General features: G+C 45.2%; 2 protein-coding genes across 3 annotated transcripts in view; one reads left to right on the forward strand and one right to left on the reverse strand.

Annotated features, from left to right (window-relative positions):
* The window catches only part of MAPKAPK3 (MAPK activated protein kinase 3), a 67,377-nt gene that overhangs the window by 25,341 nt on the left and 16,962 nt on the right, over positions 1-25,074 (forward strand). For both annotated transcript variants that reach the window (XM_084634268.1, XM_084634269.1), the window contains exons 3-4: positions 23,206-23,345; positions 24,282-24,346. In XM_084634268.1, coding sequence (XP_084490394.1) covers positions 23,206-23,345; positions 24,282-24,346 — 205 coding nt within the window. The remainder of the gene's footprint in view (positions 1-23,205; positions 23,346-24,281; positions 24,347-25,074) is intronic.
* The window catches only part of LOC311523838 (uncharacterized protein), a 156,584-nt gene that overhangs the window by 7,890 nt on the left and 123,620 nt on the right, over positions 1-25,074 (reverse strand). The window lies entirely within an intron of this gene.

A 25,074-nucleotide genomic window follows, 5' to 3' on the forward strand; every position in this document is an offset into this window, starting at 1 on the left:
CCTCCTCCACTTTGAGAACCCCCGCTCCTGGGCTGTTCATGCACAGCCTCTGGCATGTAAGCTGCTCCCAGCTACTTGCAAGTGAATGACACTAGCCAATATCTCCAGTCCCAGACACAACCCTTTTCAGAGTAGCAGCCGTGTTAGTCTGTATCCGCAAAAAGAAAAGGAGTACTTGTGGCACCTTAGAGACTAACCAATTTATTTGAGCATGAGCTTTCATGAGCTACTTTTATGCATAAAAGTGGAAAATGCAGTGAGGATATTTTTATACATACAGACCGTGAAAAAATGGGTGTTTATCACTTCAAAAGGTTTTCTCTCCCCCCCCCCCACCCTACTCTCCTGCTGGTAATAGCTTATCTAAAGTGATCACTCTCCTTACAATGTGTATAACACAACCCTGGGAACTTCCGTCTTGCAGTGTCCAGTTATGCCTGCAGGACGCTGCAAGCTTATATAAGTTCGTCAGTTTAACAAAGAAATTGATATGTACCAGGCTTGTTCTCCCAAGGGGAGTCTCTGACACACTGCAAACCAAATGCACTGCTTCAGGTAGAATAAGCAAACAGATTTATTAACTATAAAGGTAGATTTAAGTGATTATAAGTCAAAGGATAACAAGTCAGATTTGGTCAAATGAAATAAAAGCAAAATGCATTCTAAGCTGCTCTTAACACTTTCAGTATCCTTACAAACTTAGATTCTTCTCACCACAGGCTGGCTGCTCTTCAGCCAGGCTCTCCCCTTTGATCAGCTCTTCAGTTGATTGGTGGTGATGGAGTCTGAAGATGTAGGTGGAAGAGAGAGAGCATGGCAAAATGTCTCTCCCTTTTATCATGTCCTTTCTTTCCTCCTGGCTCCCCCCCCCCCCCGCTTCAGTCTGGTGAGCATTACCTCATCGCAGTCCCAAACTGCCCAAAGGAAGGGGGGTGACTCCCTCAAGGGTCTAACAGATTCTTTTGTTGCTGCCTAAGCCAGTGTCCATTGTTCCTGTGAGGCTGTGCTGGGTTTGTCCCATCCATGCCCTCATGAATGTGAACTGTCTGTCTGTTCTTGGAGATTTTGCATGGGCTTGCTTTAAGCCATGAGGATACTTTTTCAGCCTCATAACTATGTAAATGAAATTACAAACTATAACCTTACTATAACATTACTGTAACAATTACTATAACATCACTATCACAACAAATGCTCAGTGCATTATGAGCCTTCCGAAGATATCCAACATGACAAACTTTGCATTGGATACCACACAATCATTTTATAAAGATGAACATGGGGGTGTAGGGTGTTCCCCAAGGTACAGAACGTCATACTAAGTAAGAATAAAAAAGACAGGTATGGTTATAAGCAACGCAAAGCATTCTTTTTATTGACTAAAATGTAATTTCAGCAAATTACAATAGCTGGTTAAGCAGATTTCTCACTCGCATGAGTTTCCAGTAGCTCTTGCCTTTTAGGCCAAGAGGATCCAGGTTCAAAGGCACAAAGGGTTCTGTACCCTATTGTCCCCTCAGTGATGGATCCCTAAAAGGTCTTTTTGCTCCCCTTATATTACGCAGAGTCCATCGTTTCTGCCTCAAGAGCCAGGAAGTCTTCCTTGGATTCTGTCCCCCAGCATGAGGGGATTGGGCCAAAAGAAATCTGATGTGGTTCAACAAGGACAAGTGCAGAGTCCTGCACTTAGGACAGAAGAATTCCATGCACCGTCACAGTCTGGGGACCGACTGGCTAAGCAGCAGTTCTGCAGAAAAGGACCTGGGGATTACAGTGGATGAGAAGCTAGATATGAGTCAGCAGTGTGCTCTTGTTGCCAAGAAGGCTAACGGCATACTGGGCTGCATTAACAGAAGCATTGCAAGCAGATTGAGGGAAGTGATTATTTCCCTCTGTTTGGCACTGGTGAGGCCATATCTGGAGTATTGCATCCAGTTTTGGGCCCCCCACTACAGAAAGGATGTGGACAAATTGGAGAGAGTCCAGCGGAGGGCAACGAAAATGATTAGGGGGCTGGGGCACATGACTTACGAGGAGAGGCTGAGGGAACTGGGCTTGTTTAGTCTGCAGAAGAGAAGAGTAAGGGAGAATTTGATAGCAGCCTTCAACTACCTGAAGGGGGGTTCCAAAGAGATTGGAGCTCGGCTTCTTCTCAGTGGTGGCAGATGACAGAAAAAGGAGTAATGGTCTCAAGTTGCAGTGGGGGAGGTCTAGGTTGATATTAGGCAACACTATTTCACTACAAGGGTAGTGAAGCACTGGAATGGGTTACCTAGGGAGGTGGTGGAATCTCCATCTTTAGAGGTTTTTAAGGCCCGGCTTGACAAAGCCCTGGCTGGGATAATTTAGTTAGTGTTGGTCCTAGTTTGAGCAGGGAGTTGGACTAGATGACCTCCTGAGGTCCCTTCCAACCCTAATCTTCTATGATTCTATTGTAAATGTTCTTCTCCCCTGTTCATTTAGTTTAATGACTTTGTTTATCTTATATATGTAAATGTACTTCTATTGTCCTCTGCCTGTAACCAAGCCGGTCAGATGGGAAAATACACATTCCTTTGTCTAGGGCAGGCTGAGCTCATGCTCTGCCTGCCAAACACATTTTAAGAACATATTCCCAGCACACATTTATATCACTTTGTACACAACCCATACATACATCAAATAATGATTTTTGGGACCAGCTTGTCACCAGGTTACACACATCTTGCCCGATGCCTATGATCTATCTATCAAAATATTACGACAACAGTGTATTGGGGCAATGAGTGTCAGGCCTGATGTGAGTTACGGTATGGGAGGGGGCCCCTTTGCCTTTGGCATTGATGTGCTCCCAAGGTCACAGGAGAAAGATTGACAACCACTAATGTGTTCTGCCTCTCCAGGATAACTGGGGTTTTGGAGATGAATACTGGCAAACCTAAACAAATATCAAAGTTAAAATCCAACACCTCCTTAGAGATAAATTGTGTGTGTGTAAGGATTTAGAACCACTTTAGGAAATATAGTGAATAGAGTGCTGCAAGAATGCGTTGTTGCTGTGAGAAGTGTAGGGTTAATAATCAAAGTGAAACAGTGAAAACTGCAACAGGGGTTCACATGGATAGTCCCAACAGCATTCTATTTAAATTTAGATTTCAAATTTCACACTGCTTGCAAAGGATCCTTTAGAAATCTCTTCAGTATTGGATGAGTGAAGAGAGCATACTTTTCAGAGATACATGGTAATCTCATGTTGCTCCTGTGCACTTTCAGCAAAGGACATTGAGGAAACAGAATCTTTCAACTGAAGTAGATAATCTTGAAGATATCTGGAACTGAGGATGAAACAAGATTGAATTATTTTCTCTCTTCCCTAGTTGGATGAATTGTAGCCATTTGGAAGAAGCTATGGATGGAGGAAAAGGCAGCGCAGGCTGGACTAGCCTGGAGAATGCCCTTTTCCCTGACAGCAAAGGCAGTAACTGACATGGGCTTGCAGTTGTTGTACTGTTATAAGCTCAGATGCTTCTCTGGGTTAGCCATACTCCAATCCAATGCTGTATAAAAGCCCCAGCAGGCTTCTAGGCCTAGAATTTGAAGGGGGTATGTGTGAGAGAAGAGTCCTAAAGCTACTTTCAGCTAAAACGAACTGAATATCTAGGACTATACAGTACTACAGTGCAGTTAATCACAAGAATACTTTAAGCCTAGATCCCCAATCTTGGAGCAAAATTAGTTGGACTGTCTAGCTCGCTCCAAGCCTCCGAGCTTTTGCAGTATTTGGCTGTGAAAAGGAAACAAGGTGACTACAGGAGCTCGTTTATAGCTTCTCATAAATTCCACGCACAAGGAACTCGCGGCTTCAACAGCCACTGCCAGCAAAGGGTTCCAGACACATGGCTAAAGGCACATGCATCCCAAATGTTAAGGTGAGGATTTTTGTGATGCAATTCTCAAAGTATCTGTTATCTTGTAATACAGGTTAGATGGTAAAATGCATTTGCAAGGCAAGTCTATATTGTGTAATATATGTGCAAGAAATAAAATATGATCGTTTAAGAAATGTTCTGACCTTCTAGGAGGGTGAAGGGTTTGTTGTTTTAACCTAAAAAACAGATGACTGCTTATGTTCATAGCTAAACACCAACCCCAATGAATGGATTATTGCATGTGTGAATGACTTGTTAGTGTATTAACACATCAGAACATGGGTTTGTTTTTTTTCAGTACTATTGGGCACACAGTCATCTTCTGAAGTGCGTATTTGCAAACTGCTGTCCTGTAAATCTGAGCTTATTTCCCATATCTGCACTTTCTTCTCTACACTGCAGGTTAGCATAGGGTCTGACTGACCACGTAAGTGTCATGCTTTCCAGGCCTACTTAAGACTTCCACAAGCCTAGGCTTTGAGAGAGTGGGAAGTATGGGAGGGGACTATGCATTGAAACCTGTGCTAATAGTCACCTCATAACCATCTCTTCTGTCCTAATAGTAAAACCTTACGCTGTGCAAGATGTCTCATATTAATTGCATTCTTGGGTGATTGCCTATTAACAAACAGCCCCTTGGACATGATTAATAGTCTTACTGTACTGTCACCCATATGAACTGAGTCCACCTTTGACTTTTCTTTGAAATTTTGTTTTCTTTTCTTTGAATTTATTATTTTTCTTGGCTCTAGAAGCTGCATACTCAGAAAAGCAAGCACAAGCAGAGGTTTGGAGAGAGTTATTTTCACCAAAGTCATTCCTACTTCTCGTATTTGCTCTCTTGAGTAGCGATACAGAAATGGCACCTGCATTCGGAACAGTTCTGATTTTCACCCCTTGCTGTGTCAAGTGTGCCATGTACAAGATGTGCAGATCCCAGTGATTCTCTTGATCTGTTGCTCTAATGCAGTAGTTTTCAACCTATTTACCATTGTGGGTCTCATATGCAGCTCTCTCTGTGTTATGTGGGCCGCATCCACACAATATATATACTACCTGTATGGCCCAGAGGATATCACATGGGCCGCAGCTTTGTGCTGACTGGGCCGTGGGTTGAGAACCACTGTTCTAATGTATTACTCCTGCTGTAGGCTGGGTTGTGACTTAGAGAGAGGCTTGGTCTCTGCTTTAAAGCACTTACAATCTAGTTCACACAAACACAACTCTGCAAACATATATAGTGCACATCAGATGATGGTATGGGCTCAAAGTGGTGGAGAAATGTGAATAGTCCCATTGTTGAAAGATTTTGCAGACGAGACTTGATGTAAGAGAGGTAGTTCACACATATGACACATTGCAAGAGAAAATGGTGCTACACTGCACTGGATCCAGTTGGACAGATACCAGAGAGTAATGGTGGGCAGCTGTTCCATGTTTCCTGGATTATATGGAGTCCTACAAGATTCTACACCTCTCCTGTTAGAGATTGTGAGATACCATGGACCACCAGGCCACCAATATTTGGACTGCATTCAGCTTTATGTCTCCTCTTCCCCCAGTGGAGCCTCTGGCATAGACATCCCCATGCCTGGAAGAAATAAATGGATGGATGAAGAGCAGGTGGTTCAAGCTCCATCCAGGAAAGAGGAGACATTTCAAGGAAGTTGATGGTAATCTATCCTCCCCATTGACTGAGAGCATCAGGTCACAGACAGTCAACATTTTGTTAAGCCACAGGCTCATGCAGAATTCCTTGCTCCTCCTGGACATGCACATTGCTCTAGTCATGAAGAACGTGTTTTCTTCAACTATCCACTAAACTGCTCCCTTTCTGCTCAGAAATCTACCCACTGGGCTTGAACATAACTATCACACAGGCCCCACTTAAACTGATGCATGATTGCACCATGTCATCAGTAATAAAGGAATAATACCTCACAAATACCACTGCTCTGTCCATTTTGAAAGCCCTGATCTAAGCCAGAAACCACTTATTTTGGTCCCAATCTGTTATCTTGGTGACTGCCTCATTCTCTGCAGTAGTGATATTTTTTTCTCCTATGAGGAAACTTTTATTTCAATTTCCGGAGTAGGGCCATAAGTGAAAAGTGTAATTATTTCAGATGCGATTTTAAACTTGAATTGCAGTGGTGGAGCTGCAGTTGAGGTCATTTGATTGAGAAGCCCAGTTTACTGCACATAGGCACTCACTTTCCTCCTGCAGTAAATATCCTTAGAAGGTTTACCACCAGCAATTAACCCGAATATGCTTTAGTCAGAACAGTAATGGTCTCGCAAGCCAAACAGGCCAGGATTTTAGGTGGCTCGGTTGTCTAACACACTAGACTTTTACCCCTAGATGCTAGCTCAAATCCTGGCTTTGGTCAGGTGGAAATGAGTTTGGTCATCTCCAAACAACCTAATTTATGCACGCAGCTGGAGCTGGCTGAGATCCCCCCCAGTGATGAATGACCGGGGCATTACCCAGATGCAAATTACGCTGCTGCGTAGGGCACCAGGAAATTTGGGGTACCAAATTGCTCCAGATTCCCTGGTGCCCTACGCAGCTGCATGCTGCTCCAGGAGCCAGCCCAATCCCCCAGCTGGCTGAGCCAGCCAGGAAATCTGCCCCCACCCCTCCTCTTCCCCAAAGCCCCCACTCCCCCCCTTTCCCTAAGCTACATCCCGGGGGATTGCAGCAGGGGTCGGGTGCACCCTGCACTCACCGGGCAGCTGGAAGTTGAGCGACCCGGCCCCAGCCCGCTCCGGCGGCTTCCAACCGCGCCACCGGTGAGTGCTGGGGGGCAGTTCTCCCCTACCCCCAAGTCCCAAGGCTGGGAGCCAAGGGAGCAGAGTTGGCAGGAAGTGGAGCGACCGGTTGGCAGGAAGTGGAGCGACCCGTCCCCAACCTGCTCCGCTCCGCCGACTCGTGCTCAAGGGTGGTTTCCCCCTCTTCCCCCAAGCCTTCTTCTGCCCTCGCCAGACCTTGGCCGCAGGCTCCCCCCCCCCACGGAAGCCTGGGCCAGTGCTTCCTCTTCTTCCCCTCCTCCCCCTGCGCCGCTGCTGCGGGGCTGCATAAGGCACCACACTGTCTTGGCCCTGTGAATGACCAAACATCCAGCATAAGAGCTTCAAGCAAGAACTTGTGGTCTGCACAGTCATTCTGTATCCTGTCTGTTGGTGGAGATGAGGGAGACTAGAAAAGACGCAGATTACTTTGGTGACAGGCAGCCAGTCTTTAAGTCTACTACTGTATTAATGGAAAGAAGCTTGTCTGTGGCAGGGCTTTGAGACAGAGGGTTCTACCTGGGTGATGACTGTTGAGCCTAGAGTTATGATAGTACTGTGTGCGTAGGTCATCGGTAGCATATCTTGCTAATAGTACTTGAGAAGCAGGGCCATCCTTAGGCATAAACAGCATATGCGGCTGCATAGGATACCCAAAAATTTGGGGCACCACCAGGACCATAGGCACCAACTTCTCATCTTGCCAGGGGGTGCTCGACCCCTCCCCGTCCGCTCCAGGCCCTTCCCCCACTCCACCCCTTCCCCAAGCCTCCGCCGCACCTTAGTGCACAAGAGGCATGGGCGAAGGGGGTCGGGGAGCTTGGCGCCAGTGGGTGCTCTGCACCCACTAAATTTTCCCGATGGGTGCTCCAGCCCTGCAGCATCCACCCACGGAGTCCGCGCCTATGACCAGGACAGCAGGTAAGAGCGGGTTTGCTCCCACACATCCAGCGCATGCTGCAGCCTCCTTACTAGGCAGAAGGCAGGGGCCGTATTCACAGAGCCAAATGTGCTGGCGTAGGGGCACCAGTTTAATAATAATGCATAGGGTCCCATAAATCCTAAGGATGGCCCTGTTGAGAAGTAAAAGTGGACTGGGAAATGGAGCCCTAGACCTTCTTAAACAAATTGTCAGTCTAATTTTGTGGGAGAAAAAAATTTGTGGCTGTGGCTTTTTAAACTACAGTATTTAGAATAACATAGAAACCATTAGAGTTTCATCGAAACCGTCGATGGGCGGCTTGTAGCTTAAATCTTATTCTGTTCTAAAATGCTAAGAAAAATTGGTGGAGGAGGTGGAACAAGGTTACTATGTGCAAACAGCACTAGAACGCCACCTTCTTTTTGGCTTATGGAAAACTGGAAGCCTTTCAATAAAGGGCTAATACTTATCAACATTTGAATTTTTTAATTTTGGGAAATGAGAGAGCCTGAGCTGTGAAGTCGCCTTCCTTCATTCTTTTCTATCCCACCACCACCACCTCCCTCTTGACCCACCTTTCCTCTCTCACCACTACAAATGAATGTAACTTTTATTTTTATGGCACCTATCAGATGTCTTTATCCAACTTGCAAAGCAAGTATAGTGCTAAAACGCAAATATACAGAACTTAACAAAAAATAAACGGAGATGAGACTTTTAAATCAAATTATATATGCAGTGTGGTATAAAACATAAACCTGAGTAGTTGGGTCACCATACTTCAATGAGGAAAACACATTCATACTATTAAATATAACAGCTCATTGGTTTATGTTAATATAAATTATGTTTTTTTGCTTTACTCTGTGCTAACTTCATGTGCAGAGGATACCTTTGAAATATATATTCAGCTGTTATTTTGCCATTTCAGTTGCCCTTGCCCCATCTCTGCTGATGTTATGAGTAAAGACACTTTACCTTTGTAGAGTGAGTGGCTAGCGATATATGTAATTAGAGTTAATAGCTGTATGTCTCATTTATTTATTTATTTGTACAATCATATTGCTGGGCACCCAGGCCATCTTCTGGGTACCTCTACAATAAAGTACACTGTAACATACATTAAATAGATATATTTGAAGCGACTGCCCAAAATTACCCACCAAGGAAACCAATTATACTTAGAGGACTCCTTAATTCCTCATACCAAATCCAACTAACTCCCAAATGCTTGGGAAAACAGTTGGACTTTGTAGTGTGTCTAGAAGGCTAATAAATCATCCTCTCCGTAAATGCACAGAGATCCTTGCATTATTCTAAAAAGAGAGGAATCTTGACATATAACTTCTGTCCCTCTTGCTCCCTCCCGTCTCTGCTGCTGAAACATGAGTATTGCTTTCTGTGCATCTCATAAATTGACCACATCTGGTCTCAAGCAAGTTTTACAAATGGTCAGATTTATAAAGGATCATACCTCTTTCTGCTTGTCTGTCTTCTTCCCCTCTTTGCCTCTTTTTGTTTTTCTCTTAAATGTGCTCTTTAAAACTTGTTATGGAATAGTGTCCAAGGTTTGAGTGTCCGCATCTAAGCGAGTTCAGTCTTCTTCTGACACCACATGCAAATACTCCTCTTTAGCCCCCTTCACTGTAGCTCATTCTGGCAGGACACTGAATAGCATTCTTCCAGTTTTTGCCTTTAGAGTGATTAGCTGGGTATAAATTGTAAGAACAGAGAGAGGAGGAGGGATTCTTAAAGCAGACAAAGCCCTGGTCTACACTATGGGGTTAGGTCGAATTTAGCTTCACTAGGTTGATTTAAAAATGACTGCATCCACACAACCAACCCCATTTTGTCGAACTAAAAGGCTCTTAAAATTGACTTCTGTACTCCTCCCTGACAAGGGGAGTAGCGCTAAAATTGACCTTGCTGGGTCGAAGTTGGGGTAGTGCGGATGCAAATCGACGGTATTGGCCTTTAGGAGCTATCCCAGAGTGCTCCTTTGTGACTGCTCTGGACAGCACTTTGAACTCTGATGCACTAGCCAGGTACACAGGAAAAGCCCCAGGAACTTTTGAATTTCATTTCCTGTTTGGTCAGCAAGGCGAACTCAGCAGCACAAGTTACTATGCAGTCCCCCCAGAATCGTAGAGCGTAGAATGTTTCTACGCTCCCCCTATCATCTCCGTCCCTGAGGTTATTGCAGATTAGAAGGCAAAAAAAACGCACTCGTGATGACATGTTTTCCGAGCTCATGTAGTCCTCCCGCACTGATAGGGCACAGCTTAATGCATGGAGGCATTCAGTGGCAGAAATAATTAAGTGAGCATGCAGAGTGGAGGCAGGATGTGATGCTGAGGCTAAGGGGGGAGCAAATGGACATGCTGAAGCATCTGTTGAGGGAGCAAACGGGCATGATGAAGCGTCTGTTTGAGCTGCAGGAAAGCCAACAAGAGCACAGACCCCTGCTGCATTCACTGTATAATGGCCTACCCTCCTCCCCATGTTCCATAGCCTCCTCACCCAGATGCCCAAGAATGCGGGGGAAGGCTCCAGGCACCCAGCTACTCCACTCCAGAGGATGGCCCAAGCAACACAAGGCTGTCATTCAAACAGTTTGATTTTTAGTGTGGCTACAATAAGCAATGTGGCCTTGTCCTTCCCTCCTCCCCCACCTCACCCGGGCTACCTTGTCCGTTTTCTCATTTTTTTTAATTAATAAAGAAAGAATGCATGGTCTCAAAACAATAGTTACTTTATTTCGAAGTGGGGAGGGTGGTTGGCTTACAGGGAATTAAAATCAACAAAGGGGGCAGATTTTCATCAAGGAGAAACACACACAACTGTCACACCAAAGCCTGACCAGTCATGAAGCTGGTTTTCAAAGCTTCTCTGATGCTCAGCGCACCTTGCTGTGCTCTTCTAATTGCCCTGGTGTCTGGCTGCTCAAAATTGGACACCAGGTGATTTGCCTCAACCTCCCACCCCGCCATAAACATCTTCCCCCTTACTCTCACAGATATTATGGAGCACCCAGCTAGCAGCAATAACAATGGGAATGTTGGTTGCGCTGAGGTCTCACCTAGTCAGCAAACAGCGCCAGCGAGCTTTTAAACATCCAAAGGCACATTCTACCACCATTCTGCACTTGCTCAGCCTATAGTTGAACTGCTCCTTACTACTGTCCAGGCTTTAAGAGCCATGGGAGCAGGGGGTAGGCTAGGGTAGGTGCGACCACGCGGTGCTGCCGGCTGGGAGAGCAGCCTGAGGCAGAAGCCTCTAGCTTTCATGATATTCCAGGCAGGACTGAATCTCCATAAAACGAAACTTAAAGAAGAGAATGACCTGGAGTCTCTGGCTCCCATTTGGTGCTCTAAGAGGAGAATAGCCATGTCTGTCCAGACGCCCCTGATCGACCTCACCAAGGTCTGCCAGGAGCACCCAGGAGATTTACGACAGCTATCAGTCCTACTGCACTGTCTGCCATGAAGTGGGGAGGGATAGCTTGGTAGTTTGAGCATTGGCCTGCTAAATCCAGGGTTGTGAGTTCAATCCTTGAGGGGGCCATTTAGGGATCTGGGGCAAAAATTGGGGATTGGTTCTGCTTTGAGCAGGGGGTTGGACTAGATGACCTCCTGAGGTCCCTTCCAACCCTGATATTCTATGATTCTATGAAGGCAAGGAGCTGCTGCTGTGTAGCAATGCAGTACTGCGTCTGCCAGCAGCACCCAGGAGATGTACCGTGATGGTGAGCTGAGTGGGCTCCATGCTTGTTGTGGTATGGCATCTGCATGGGTAACCTACAAAAAAAGGCATGGACTGATTGTCTGCCGTTGCTTTCACGGAGGGAGGGGGGCCTGACGATATCTACCCAAAACCACCTGCGACAATGTTTTTGCCCCATCAGGCATTGGGAGCTTAACCCAGAATTCCAATGGGCAGCGGAGGCTGCAGGAACTGTGGGATAGCTACCCACAGTGCACCGCTCTGTAAGTCGATACTAGCCATGGTAGTGAGGACGCACTCTGCCGACTTAATGCGCTTAGTGTGGACATAGGCAATTGACTGTATAAAATCAGTTTCTAAAAATCGACTTCTATAAAATCGACCTAATTTCGTAGTGTAGACATACCCAAAGAAAACCCTTGATTTTGTGCCTAGAGGCATTGAGTAGGTTAGGTACAAAACCAGAGCCATCTTTTATACCTGTTCTAGATACCTTGGCATTGTTCAGGTTTTTAATGACTTTATCCCTGTGTGGGCTTATGAAAGGTGAATGACAGCTCTTGACCAAACTCCCTTGTGTACAAGTGTAGCACAGGCAGGAGTGATGCAAGCTTTGTTACTGCACAGCACTTCTTTACTAACCTGGGGGGACCACCTCTGGGGTTGGTCTTTCCACTAAGGGTGTCCATTAGTGCTGACTGCAATGGTAGCTTTGGTAACATGGACAGCTCCTCTGGAATTGGACTAGAGGTTCATTACACTTAGGCCACCATACAGTTTTGGTCACTAACACCCTGGTTTAGAGACCTAGAAGTGAAAGGCTTTGTGAGCCACCACCAATCCCTGGATCCATCCAATCCACCTGGTTATTTTTAAATATCCCACAGTCACTGAAAGATTTTTAAAAACCCTCTTCTTCCTCGGGGGTTTGCTGGCATGTGTTGTCTGCTGGTTTAACTGCCACAGCTAACATGCTTTTGCTAGATCTCTTCTGGCTGATGCTGATGCACAAACAAGAAAGTAAACATTCTTGTTAACATCAGCTCCATTAGGAATGTAGCACAAAGGAATACTTTCACCATCGTAATGGACTGTTAGAAAGCATGATGAAATTTTGGGTGGTTGTTTTGTTTTGTTTTGTTTTGTTCCCACCGAGAGCGGAAGAGAAACCTATTCAGAGGGATATGTTCAACTACTGCATTTTTTTCCCCTTTCCCCACTATTTAAGGAAGAATGTGGACACTTCACCACCAGCTGATGCTCTTCTCCTATAAGGATTTTTTCACCTCTTTGGGTAACTGTCTTGCTTCCATCTACCTACCACTAAGGCTACATTTTAGTCACGGGTATTTTTAGTAAAATGGACAGGTCACAGACAGTAAAGAGAAATTCACTGCCCATGATCTGTCCATGACTTGTACTATATACCCCTGACTAAATCTTGGGGGCAAGGGTACCGCAGGTGCTTGTGGGGAGGTGGCCAGGACCCCCACTGGTGCTGGGTGGGGTGGGATTGGCAGGGCTGGCAGGCTTCATACCTGGCTCCTTCTGGCTCCCCAGAAGCAGCAACATCTCTCTCTCTTAGCTCCTAGCTCCATGCACTGCCCCTGCCCTAAGCACTGGCTCCACAGCTCCCATTGGCCATGGTTTCTGGCCAGTGGGAGCTGCACGGGTGGTGCCTGCAGGCAGAGGCAGCGCGTGGAGCTAGGAGCTGAAGGAAGGACATGTTGCTATTTCCAGGGAGCCCACCAAGGTAAGCACCGTCCAGAACCCTCACCCCCTCCTGCGCTCCAGCCCTCAGCCCCCTCCCACACACATGCAAACTCCTGCTACTGGGGGAGGGGGACAGTGGCCCAAGACTGCCCCAGCAGCAGCTGGTGTGGCTGGCCCAGGGGCTGCCCAAGCTGCTCAGGTGGCCCCTGGGCCAGCCGTACTGGCCGCTGCAGAAGTCCCGGAGGTCCCGGAAAGTCACGGAATCCGTGACCCCTGTGAGAAACTCTCGGCCTTACCTGTCACTGTCTGTTCCCTACCCCCTCTCCAGTTGAGAAATGTCTTGAAAAAATAGTGAGTGAAACAGCATCTCACTGATACCTGAGCTTCCCAATAGAGTTTTCTGTTTTCAAGGTCAAAAAGCTGTTAATGTTAAGAGCAAGCAGTATAGCAAAATGCAAAACATGATCCTCTTTGGGGAGTTACAGCACTTAGAGAAAGACAATGCGGTATCTCTTAGTGAATGGCATTAATCAATGGTCTCTCCTCCATTCCCTTCCCCTACTGCACCTTTCAGGCACCAGATTTCACAGTCTTTGCAAAAGCCTTTTCAAGTTTCCTGAATGAATAAAAATATAATTTAACAATCAGTGAAGTAAAGCTATCAGAACATGCCTTTGCTGAAATTGAGGTGCAATCATCTTGTTAAAAACCTTTATGGTTGATTCGGTGTCTTTTTCTCTTTCCACTCTAATGGTACACAAGTGGTCTCCCCAGCATGTTCACATTCATTATGCATTAGACCATCCACATGTGCCTTTATAGAGGTAGTGTAGAAATAAGGAATTGACTACAAGACAACATGTGGTCCAAAGCCATCGTGGTAGAGACATTTTGTGGGTGGGGGAAGAGGAAAGGGACAAGTAAAAGCTGCATTAATCATACATAACTATACAGGCCTCTTTGTGACAACAGCAGCTCTTGAATAGAAAATGAATGGAAGAGCAGCTGTGGAGCAACTGGTGCTAGTTCAAGTGCATGAACAAAGCCCTGATTCCTTTAATCCATGCTCATAAAAGCAGCATGCAAAGAGGAAAAGTAGTAAATTGAGGTAGACATATGTCCATCATTTGCACGTGGTGGGTGACTTTGTTTGCAGCAATTTATATTTTAGCAGTCAGACAAAGTTTGGATCTGGATTCAGGTTTCCCCCAGTTGAGTGTTAGGATCTGGACATTTAGTTCAGGCCCATCTCTACTAATCTTACAGCCCTATCTCTGACTGAAATGAACAACAGAAAGGTGAGGATACTTAGTTTCTGTTCTCAGGCAAGACTAGATGCTGGGAATGGGAGTAAATGAGTGAACCTAGAGAGGGCCACTTGTAAAATCAGAGGTTACTGGGACAACTAAATTCAAGTGCAGATGCCTAAAGTAGTAGTCAGTGAGTCTGCTAGAGGTCTAACACAAGTTCCAGAACTCGTTGGCATCACAGGGACTTGAGAAAGGAGGAGGATTTTTCTTAATCTACTATGGAGGGACAATGTCAATGGATATGTCTACCCGCAAAAGAAGACCCACAGCAGCTACTCTCAGTTGTCTTGGGCTCACGCTAGGAGTTCGACTTCGGTGTGAAGCTTGGGCTCCAAAACCTGGTGAGGAGGGAGGGTCTCAGAGCCCAGGTTCCAGCCCGTACAGGAACGTCTACACTGCTATTTTTAGACCCTTAGCGTGAGTCCCAATCAGTTGACCCAGGTGCAATGAGTTTTTGCAATGTAACTGTATCCTTAAGCCCCAGAAATCAGATGAAATAGTAAAATCACCTTCCATGGAAATGTTACACACCAATCACCTAGTAGTTCTTGGTGTACATTGATGGGAAAAATCACACGGTTGTCATAGTATGCTGTCCTATGTTCCATTTCCTACTGCACCAGCCCACGGATTCCATTACTACCATTAATTGCACAAAATGCTGCATATGTTTGTACCTGTATATAGTATGCAAAGGGCTTATTTTTGATATCTGTGTACCAAATAAATACAAAGGATATTTTCCAGAGTTTAACCCTCACCCTCTAAAAATGGCTTTTGGCAGACACATAATGATTGCTACACCGCCTCCTTTCTTCACTTCTGGCCAACAGCCCAGGTGTGATCCCTAGTGCCAGACTTGACTGTGGTAATGTCAAGATGACAGCTGGAGGGAGTGGGAGAGAGGGAGAGAGAACACACAAAAATCGAGAACAGAAATGTGGGGACTTGATTCACATTTCAGGGGTGGTTTGATTTATATTAACTCTTCACGGTCACATCTTTACTGGTAAGAGTGCTACAAAAATTAAATTAATCTTTGGTTTCAAACGTAAAATGAGATGCCCTTATCATATCTTGGAATAGGACTTGGAAAAACCACTCACCTGTGCCAAGAGGGAAACTTTCCTTGGTGAGTGCAGGGGCTACAAACAATTTCTGCAACATTTAGGCTGTCATTTAAAACCACTATTAGGATTCTAGCTCTTATGGGTGCAAAGAAAATTTTCCAGATTTGCACTAACTATAAACTGGAGCAGTGTCATCGTCCTGAGTCTGTAGAAAGATGGCACTGGGCCTCCTGCTGCTAATAGCCTTGTCAAACAACAACAAAGCGAAACTGATAAGACTGGAAATCAGTTTCACTGATGATTTTCAGAGCTCTGAAGACATCAAGGAAACTGAAGAATCATGTTGGTTTTTTCATGCTGTTGGTTCAGAGAGGCAGCTGAAACAAGAATCAGAGTTCTTCCTGGAAAGACCCAAAAATGGAGGCTAGGAAAAGTGTAAAGTAATAGAAATCCATTTCCTTGGCCTCCCCTCAGCTCTTTGCAGCAGCCAGGAAGGCTCTGAGGGAGAGGTAGAGGTTCAGTGTAGAGGACAGGAATAAGGCCAGGACCCTGGTAGAAATTCTAGCACACATTCCCATTCCAGTAGCTGGTGGTGGAGGCAAGGGCATTGTCCCTAGGGCCTTGTTTGTCATCTTTTGTGTCTACCTCTGGCTAGCAATTATATGTTAAAAAAATAATTGAGCCCTGCCTCAGAATGCCTGCTCTAGCCTTGCTTTGTGAAATTTCTCTTGATCATTTCTGCTGGAAAAAAAAAAAAAGAGACTGGGAAATTACACTGTATCTGCATTTGCTAATGGAACTTGCATTGATTGAGCATTGTGTAAGAGGGAAGGATGGCAGGAACTCTCACACCTTAATTGTCTGATCTTTTCCAGAAATAGCCTTCTAAGAACTCCAGTGAGAGGCAAGTTTCAGAGTGATAGCTGCATTAGTCTGTATCAGCAAAAACAACGAGGAGTCCTTGTGGCACCTTAGAGACTAACAAATTTATTTGGGCATAAGCCCTTGTGGGCTAAAACCCCGTCATCAGATTCGTGGAGTGAAAAATACAGTAAGCAGTATATATAAACAGCACGTGAAAAGATGGGAGTTGCCTTAGCAAGTGAGGGGATCAGTGCTAATGAGGCCGATTCAGTTAAGGTGGAAGTGGCCTGTTCTCAACAGTTGACAAGAAAGGTGAATATCAAGAAAGGGAAAATTACTTTTGTAATTTTGTACATTTGTAGTGCTAATGAGGCCAATGCAATCAAGGTGGATGTTGGCCATTTCCAACAGTTGACAAGAAGGTGAGTATCAGCAGAGGGAAAACTACTTTTTGTAGTGACCCGTTGTGACATTCCCCTCTGGTGTTATCTGGGCCAGTGATCTACTAGGCCTCTCCAATCCTCAATTCTGGACCAGTGATCTACTAGGCTTCTCCAATCCTCAGCCAGCCTTACCCTGCTCTGCTGTGAGAACCCCCACTTCTGGGCTGTTTACGCACAGCCTCTGGCATGTAAGCTAATCCCAGCTACTTGCAAGCGAATGACACTAGCCAATATCTCCAGTCCCAGACATAACCCTCGGAACTTCCGTCTTGCAGTGTCCAGTTATGCCCACTGGACGCTGAAAGCTTATATGAGTTTGTCAGTTTAAGAAAGAAATTGATATGTACCAGGCTTGTTATCCCAAGGAGAGTCTCTGACACACTTCAAACAAAATGCACTGCTTCAGGTACAATAAACAGATTTATTAACTATAAAGACAGATTTTAAGTGATTATAAGTCAAAGCATAACAAGTCAGATTTGGTCAAATGAAATAAAAGCAAAACGCATTCTAAGCTGATTTTAACACTTTCAGTGTCCTTACAAACTTAGATGCTTCTCACCACAGGCTGGCTGGTTACTTTTCAGTCAAGCCAGTGTCCATTGTTCCCGTGAGGCTCTGCTGGGTTTGTCCCATGCATGCCCTGACGAACGTGAATTGCCTCTCTGTTCTTGGAGAGTTTTTGCATGGGCTTGCTTTAAGCCATGAGGACACATTTTCAGCTCATAACTATGTACATGAAATTATAACTGTCAAGGTTTCTCCCCCACTCTGAACTCTAGGGTACAGATGTGGGGACCTGCATGAAAACCTCCTAAGCTTACTTTCACCAGCTTAGGTTAAAACTTCCCCAAGGTACAAATTAATTTTATCCTTTGTCCCTGGATCTCCACTGCCACCACCAAACTCTAACTGGGTTTACTGGGAAACGTAGTTTGGACACGTCTTTCCCCCCAAAATCCTCCCAACCCTTGCACCCCACTTCCTGGGAAAGGTTTGGTAAAAATCCTCACCAATTTGCATAGGTGACCACAGACCCAAACCCTTGGATCTGAGAGCAATGAAAAAGCATTCAGTTTTCTTACAAGAAGACTTTTAATAGAAGTAAAGAAATCCCCTCTGTAAAATCAGGATGGTAGATACCTTACAGGGTAATTAGATTCAAAACATAGAGAATCCCTCTAGGCAAAACCTTAAGTTACAAAAAAGACACACAGACAGGAATAGTCATTCTATTCAGCACAGTTCTTTTCTCAGCCATTTAAAGAAATCATAATCTAACACCTAGCTAGCTAGCTAGCTAGCTTGCTTGCTTGCTTGCTAAAGTTCTAAGACTCCATTCCTGGTCTATCCCTGGCAAAAGCAGCATACAGACAAACACAGACCCTTTGTTTCTCTCCCTCCTCCCAGCTTTTGAAAGTATCTTGTCTCCTAATTGGTCATTTTGGTCAGGTGCCAGCGAGGTTACCTTTAGCTTCTTAACCCTTTACAGGTGAGAAGATTTTTCCTCTGGCCAGGAGGGATTTTAAAGGGGTTTACCTTTCTCTTTATATTTATGACAATAACCGATAAGCTTACTATAACATTACTGTAACAGTCTCCAGACAGGAGAGTGGAAGGGGAGTCCTCAAGGGCAAGGAGGCCACTGGGTAAAGGAAGTGGGAGCGAGGACTCAGATCCTTTTGCTAGCCCACTTCACCGGGGTAGTGCAGAAACCAGGAAAGTTCCCCACAATAGCGGGACTATTGCCCCACTTACATGTGGATTTTTGGAGTGATGGGACTAGTTGGGGTCAGGGGGTTCTGGTTCTGCTTCTCTAGCAGGTCCAGTTGGTGTTTTCGCTCTCTCTCTCTTTCTCTTTCTTCTCTCTCTCTTTTTCTTTTATCTCCAGTTCTTTCTCTTGCAATAATCTCTGGTGCTCCCTCTCCTTTTCTGCAGACTGAAGCCTAAAATGCTCCAACTTCTCAATCGCTTCACTGCTTTCACTAATTTTCCTGCTTTCCTGTTCTTACTTCCCTTTCCCGAAATAAGCAAACAGAAAATAACAAAACCGTGACCTCCTCCTAACTGTCCTTATATGTGAAACGTGCCATCATGTGCCAGAAATGCCCATCTGCCATGTACATTGGCCAAACTAGACAGTCTCGACAAAAGAATAAATGGACATAAATCAGACATCAAGAATTGTAACATTCAAAAACCAGTAGGAGAGCACTTCTGTCTCCCTGGACACTCAGTAACAGACTTAAAAGTGGCAATTCTTCAAAAAAAAAAAACTTCAAAAACAGACTTCAACGAGAAACTGCAGAACTGGAATTAATTTGCAAGCTGGACACCATCAAATTAGGCCTGAAGAAAGAGTGGGAGTGGATGGGTCACTACAAAAAGTAATTTTCCCTCTGCTGATACACCTTCTTGTCAACTGTTGGAAATGGCCGACGTCCACCTTGATTGCATTGGCCTTGATAGCACTACAAAAGTAATTTTCCCTCTTTTGATATTCACCCCTTCTTGTCAACTGGGCCACATCCACCTTAATTGAATTGGCCTTGTTAGCACTGACCCCCCGACTTGGTACGGCAACTCCCATCTTTTCATATGCTGTGTATATATACTGCTTACTATATTTTTCATTCCATGCATCTGAAGAAGTGGGTTTTAGCCCACGAAAGCTTATGCCCAAATAAATCTGTTAATCTCTAAGGTGCCACAAGGTCTCCTCGTTGTTTTCAGTGAGAGGCAAGTGGCTTTCTGGGCTTTTCTGAAATATCAAAGGGGCAGGGGGCAGAAACACAGGAAAGGTGAGTGGAATTTGAAGCATCATAGAAAGAAATGGTGCTACATTAGCAACATCTGGGCAGCAAAGCTCAGTATACTCTTAAGAAGCTTCTCTAAGTATCTTGGCTAGAGAGAGAGAGCCCTGAGAATGTTTGGGCTTTGCTATTGCACATGTGGCTCAACGAGCTTTTAATTAGACCTTTAGGCAACAGCCCAAATCAGGAAAGGCAGAGGGGAAAATCCACATGGACAGGGCCACTGAGCTCCAGCATAGTGGTAGTGAGGGAAAGAACAGGCTGAATGGACTGATGACTGAAAGAAGTACAGTTACTGCACTTGGACCTGCTAATAGGCTGCCTTTATATATATATATATATATATATATATATATATATATATATATATATATAAATCTAAATTGGATCAGACTTTTCTTTGAGAAATAGTATGTATTGGAAACCAGGCCATATTGAGGCTGGTGGGAGGATGGCTATGAAGGGTGAACTCAGGTCACAATTGATGGCATTGGAAGAAGCCCTTATGGCCTGTTGCAGGTGTCCTGAGTTTAGGAATAATGTTGCAATGCAGACTCCCTACAGCAGTGAACATCTCGCACTTTGTGGAGCTTTTGTATCTTTGGAAAGGAGCTGGAGAAGTTTGGGGCCCATGGTGCTCCGTGGGATCCCTGGCCATTTAACTAAAGAGGAGGCAGGTCCTTGGAAGAGACTGTGAGCCTCATCTTCAGCTGCACTGAGACAGCTTTCCACCACCTCCAGGAGCGTGAAGATTTCCTAAAGTCTCCTGCCTGGGGGAATCCCCAAGTAATGTAGAAACGCCATAGTCACTCCGATGTCTCCCGTCTCCCTCCTCCCTGCATCCAGAACAGGGGCTGCTGCCAGGGAGAAAGGGGCGATAGCTAAGGATCTCAAAGTACTTCACAAATATTTAATTGATTTATGCATAACAAGGCCCCGTGAAGTAGTTTTGTACTGCTGCCCCCATTTTACAGAAGGGAGAACTGAAGCACAGAGGGTAAATGGCTGGCCCAGTGTCACATGGAGGGTCAGTATCTGTGCCTGGAAAAGAAACCAGAACTGCTGCTATCAGTTCCTTGCTCCAACCTTTACACCATGCCTAGTGTATTAATGACAGAATACATTTCGATACTTGTTCTCAACAAGTATCTTCAGTTCCGTTTTGATCTAATATAATAAATGAATGAGACATGAGGTACGCTTTGGCTTCATAAAGCCAATGATAATGATGTTGCCAATTTGTCTGAAAATATTTCGCCTACTATTGCTATACTTAACTCCTAAGACCCCAGTGACTGAAAGAAATTAGAGAAAATTATTTTCTTTTTCCTTTTTTTACTTTGTGCATTTGAAAATAGTGTGTGGAGAGCCAGTTTCATTATTTCTCCAGTCCTGTTAATGCTAATATTACATTAGCACTGAAAGGCATCAACCAATATCAAGACCCATTATGCTAATCACTATACTGATGCACTGTATGAGACAGTCCTTGCCTTAAAGAGTTTAAAATGTCTAAATAGACAAAACAGGGGGAAGGAGTGGAAGAGGAGTCAAAACTGAAGGTTTGTCTATACGGGGATATCCAGTAAAGTTAATCTGAATTAACTAAAGGTATGAATTTGAAGTGGATTAATCAAACTGCATTAAATCCCTGTGTGGATGCTGTTATTCATAATTAAAGTGGTCTTAATTCAGTTTAGCTTAATTCACCTTGGAAGTGAATTAAGGTAAACAGAATTAAAACCACTTCAGTTCTGAACAAGGGTGTTCACACAGCACTTCAATGCAGGAGTTTCACTAATCTGCTTCAAACGCACCTTTAATTAATTCAGATTAATTTTCCCGGATGCCCCAGTGTAGACAAGCCCAAGAGAAGTGACTTGCCCCACGTCACGCCACAGGTCAGTAGAAGAGTCTGGAATAGAACTCAGGTCTCCTGCCTGCCAGTATACAGTTGTGTTTCATGCAGAACACCAGGCATCAGATCTGGCTCGCACAGTTCATTTTCAGTCATGGTGTTTTCTGGCAGATGAATAATTAGAATGGTAATATCAGAAAGCTTCTCAGAATATTTTTGGGGAGGGAGGGAATATATTTCTTATTGTGCAGAGCTCCCTGTGATCAGGAAAGCTAATCTCTAACCTAACCTACCTTCTGAGGGGGTTATATGTCACCGCATATAATAGAGAAGAAGCTTGAGTATCTAGCCAGCCCTGGGAACATTAAAGGTTTGTTAATACTCAAGGAGCATACTCACAAATGGAGGACTGTATACACAGTCACCGCACACTTTTAAAATCTCACTATGTTTTAGGGCTCTGTAGTGCACCTTAAATTTTCCAGGCTCCATGGTGGCTGGACTGGGGAGGAGGAGTTGCTAACCTTCAAAATCGTGTGGACAGCTGTGGCCTCCTACTTCATTCACACTACCAGTTGCTTCTATTATGGAGAAGCCCAAGAGCAGTGCTAGCCTCTCGCTGCTATTAGATGTTAATGCTTTAACCCTTAGATCCCTAAGGAGGTGTCTGTTCTTCTTAAGGTGAGGGACAGGAACCAAGTCAATGCTGCTCCAGCTCCCTCAGCAGCCCTGGCTCACTTACCCTGCCAGCTACACAAAACTACCCCCTGCCCCTCTGTTGCCCCCACTCCCTCCAGCAGGTGAACAGCGTCACATTCTTTCCCCACCTGTCCAACTTCACTGGCTGACCAGCCTCTCTGCATGGTGCCTCTTCTGGGCTCATGCCAAGAAGTCCCTTCCCACAGCTGCTGCTCTGAGCAGAGCCGCTTCTCTATGTGTGTGGCAGGGTTAGGATCCCACACAAGCCAGTGAGGAAGGGAACGTTCCTAGCAAGGAGTGGGGAGGGTAGGACTGCCTCCATCTAGGAATCCCAATGCCGCCCCTCCTCCTTGCAGCCACAGCCCCTTTCTTCTCCAAGAAACAATAGCCCTCTGTAGCCTTCCCACTAGTCCAGGAAGCTTGTCGGTTCTGATAGCATAAAACATCTCAGGATGGGCTAGCATCCTATGGGCTGAGCGGACAGCCAAAGAGGATTCCTGCCACAGTCTTGAGTGCCGCTGCTGTTTGAACCCTAGGTACTAAATTTAAGCAGAATAGCTTAGACCAGTGGTTCTCAAATTTACTTGATTGGGCCCCCTTTCTTTTTGTCTGTAGTCGTTTACGCCCCTCTCCCACAAGTACATATAGTGCCACCCAGCTCTGAAGGCAAGCACCACACCAGTAGCAGCACAGAAGTAAGGGAGGCAATGTCAAAAGTGACATTCGTCAATATCACTTTTCACAGCAGACTTAGCACCCCATTGTCACCCTTACTTCTGTGCTGCTGCTGCCACCCTGGGGCTGACAGCTGGAGCCCCACCGCATCCCGGTGAGGGACTGTGGGGCTGGGAGGAAAGCCCGGGAGCTATGGCTGTCCTGTTTATCCCCACATCCAGGCTGTGCACGGCCCTTCTGCACAAGCTCTGGCTGCCTGGGGCCGACAGAGCTCTTAAAGCGGGGTGGGGGAGGAAGGGGAGCACACAGTTCGCACCTGCCATGACACATTCCCATGTCTCCCTCAGGAGGCCTGCCCCATAGTTTGAGAACCCCTGGCTTGGACTGATAGCGTTGCTCTCTCCTGTCTCCTTACAGCTCCTGTATGACAGTCCGAAAGCACAACAGGAGGTGGATCATCACTGGAGGGCGTCAGGGTGTCCCCATATTGTCCACATTCTGGATGTGTACGAGAACATACACCAGGGGAAAAGATGCCTCCTCATCGTCATGGAATGGTACGAACCAGGGAAGTCCCTTCCCCCTGATCCACATTCAGGAGAGTAGAGAGAATGTGACCGCTGGCTGTAAGAGCTGGGAGCAGTCCTGGCTGCACAGCCTTGCCATGCAGTAGCCTCCTGCATCTTTCTCTTTATAGGATTTATGGGGAAACCTGCAGCTGCTCCAAGCAGCCTGTCTGTGGGAGGAACAAGAAAACTAATCATGAAACTAACCTTCCTTTGCACTCAGAAAAAAGTATCTTTATGGAAACATGGGTGTAATTAATACGTATATTCAAACGTGCATCTGTCACTTTCCTCAACACATTCTCGTGGGGGCTGACTGTCCTTATAAGGTCATTTGGCTCCCCTCAGGCTATAACTATACCTAATTCTTCCCACTGTCCCCTACCATCTTGGTGCCACTGTCGCAATGGTGACTTCCTCCGGGAGGGGGGTGGGGGCAGTTTAATATCTCTCTTATTAGTTCCTTATTTGCTTGCTTGCTTCGTTTGTTTTTCTCCATCCCCAAACCTTAAAGAACTTTTTTGTAGTGCAGTAAGACCACAAGAATTGCTATCAGCCTTCTGAACCAGCATCTGACCTGTCATTTCTGGTCTCCCAGCAGAGATGTGTGGCATGTTACCAATGTCAGTGATTATGTTTTCTGGGAAATGCCTCACTACATATTAAATTACAGGCCTCAAAACTCCTGTTTTGTTGTTGTTGTTGTTGTTTTTTAATTTAATGGCAGAGCAGGCAGCAATCTGCCCTGGACCTATCAGGAACAGATTATTTAGCAAGTTCAAGTCTCAGAGACAGGCAGGCAGGTTACCTAGCTTACATAAAACCATAGTTGCTGCAGGTCCATGCACACAAGATGATGCACACTCTGATGGAGATTTTCTTTTGCTCGTCCCCCTGATTTTGTTTTGTATGTGTTCTCTGTTTCAGCATGGAGGGAGGGGAGCTGTTCAGTAGGATCCAGGAGCGAGGAGACCAAGCTTTCACAGAGAAAGGTAGAATGTCATGAGAAAGTCTGTGAGGTTTTATTTCCTTCACCCTCCCTCCCTACCCAAAATAAATGGAAAATGTTTCCGTAGTTTCTGCAGGAACTTTACTGGGTTCGGTTTTGTTTCCTCTTGTTTTAAATTTCTATTTTTTGTATTTAAAACAATTTAATGTCACAGCTCAAGAAAATGAGAAGCTACCAGAATTGGCTAGATTTAGGCATAATGTGGAAAGCTAGACGAAAACTTCCTGACATACATCTGCTTATACACTTCAGTACTAAACTGCAGCAGCCCCTGCTGTTCTAATTCCTGGTCCTCACACAGCTCTGCCAGCATACCCCCATCCTGACATGCAGTCCCTCCCTTGAGTAGCATCAGTTGTGTTCAGCTGTGTTGTGAATAAATGGTTATAACAAACACTTAGTACAGAAAGGCAACATGACTTGTTTAAGGTCCCACAGTGAATCAGTAAGAGAGCCTGGAACACAAAAGGCTTGTTGTTGTTTATTTAATTATTATTATTACTTACTATTTGGACAGTACCATAAATGCACATGACTGCAAAATTCTACTTGCCCACTCACTGCCAGAGAAGTGCCTTACTTTTATTGAAGAGTAAAATATTATTAGCGTTGTTTCATTATTGTCCTCATGAAATGGGTAGGAGAGTAGAATTTATACCTGGGTTGTAAATTATTGTGACCATTGTGCAAGGCTGGTATAGAGGCCAGGTT

Source organism: Lepidochelys olivacea (assembly GCF_965140295.1).
Source record: "Lepidochelys olivacea isolate rLepOli2 genome assembly, chromosome: 7".
Taxonomy (NCBI): Eukaryota; Metazoa; Chordata; order Testudines; family Cheloniidae; genus Lepidochelys; species Lepidochelys olivacea.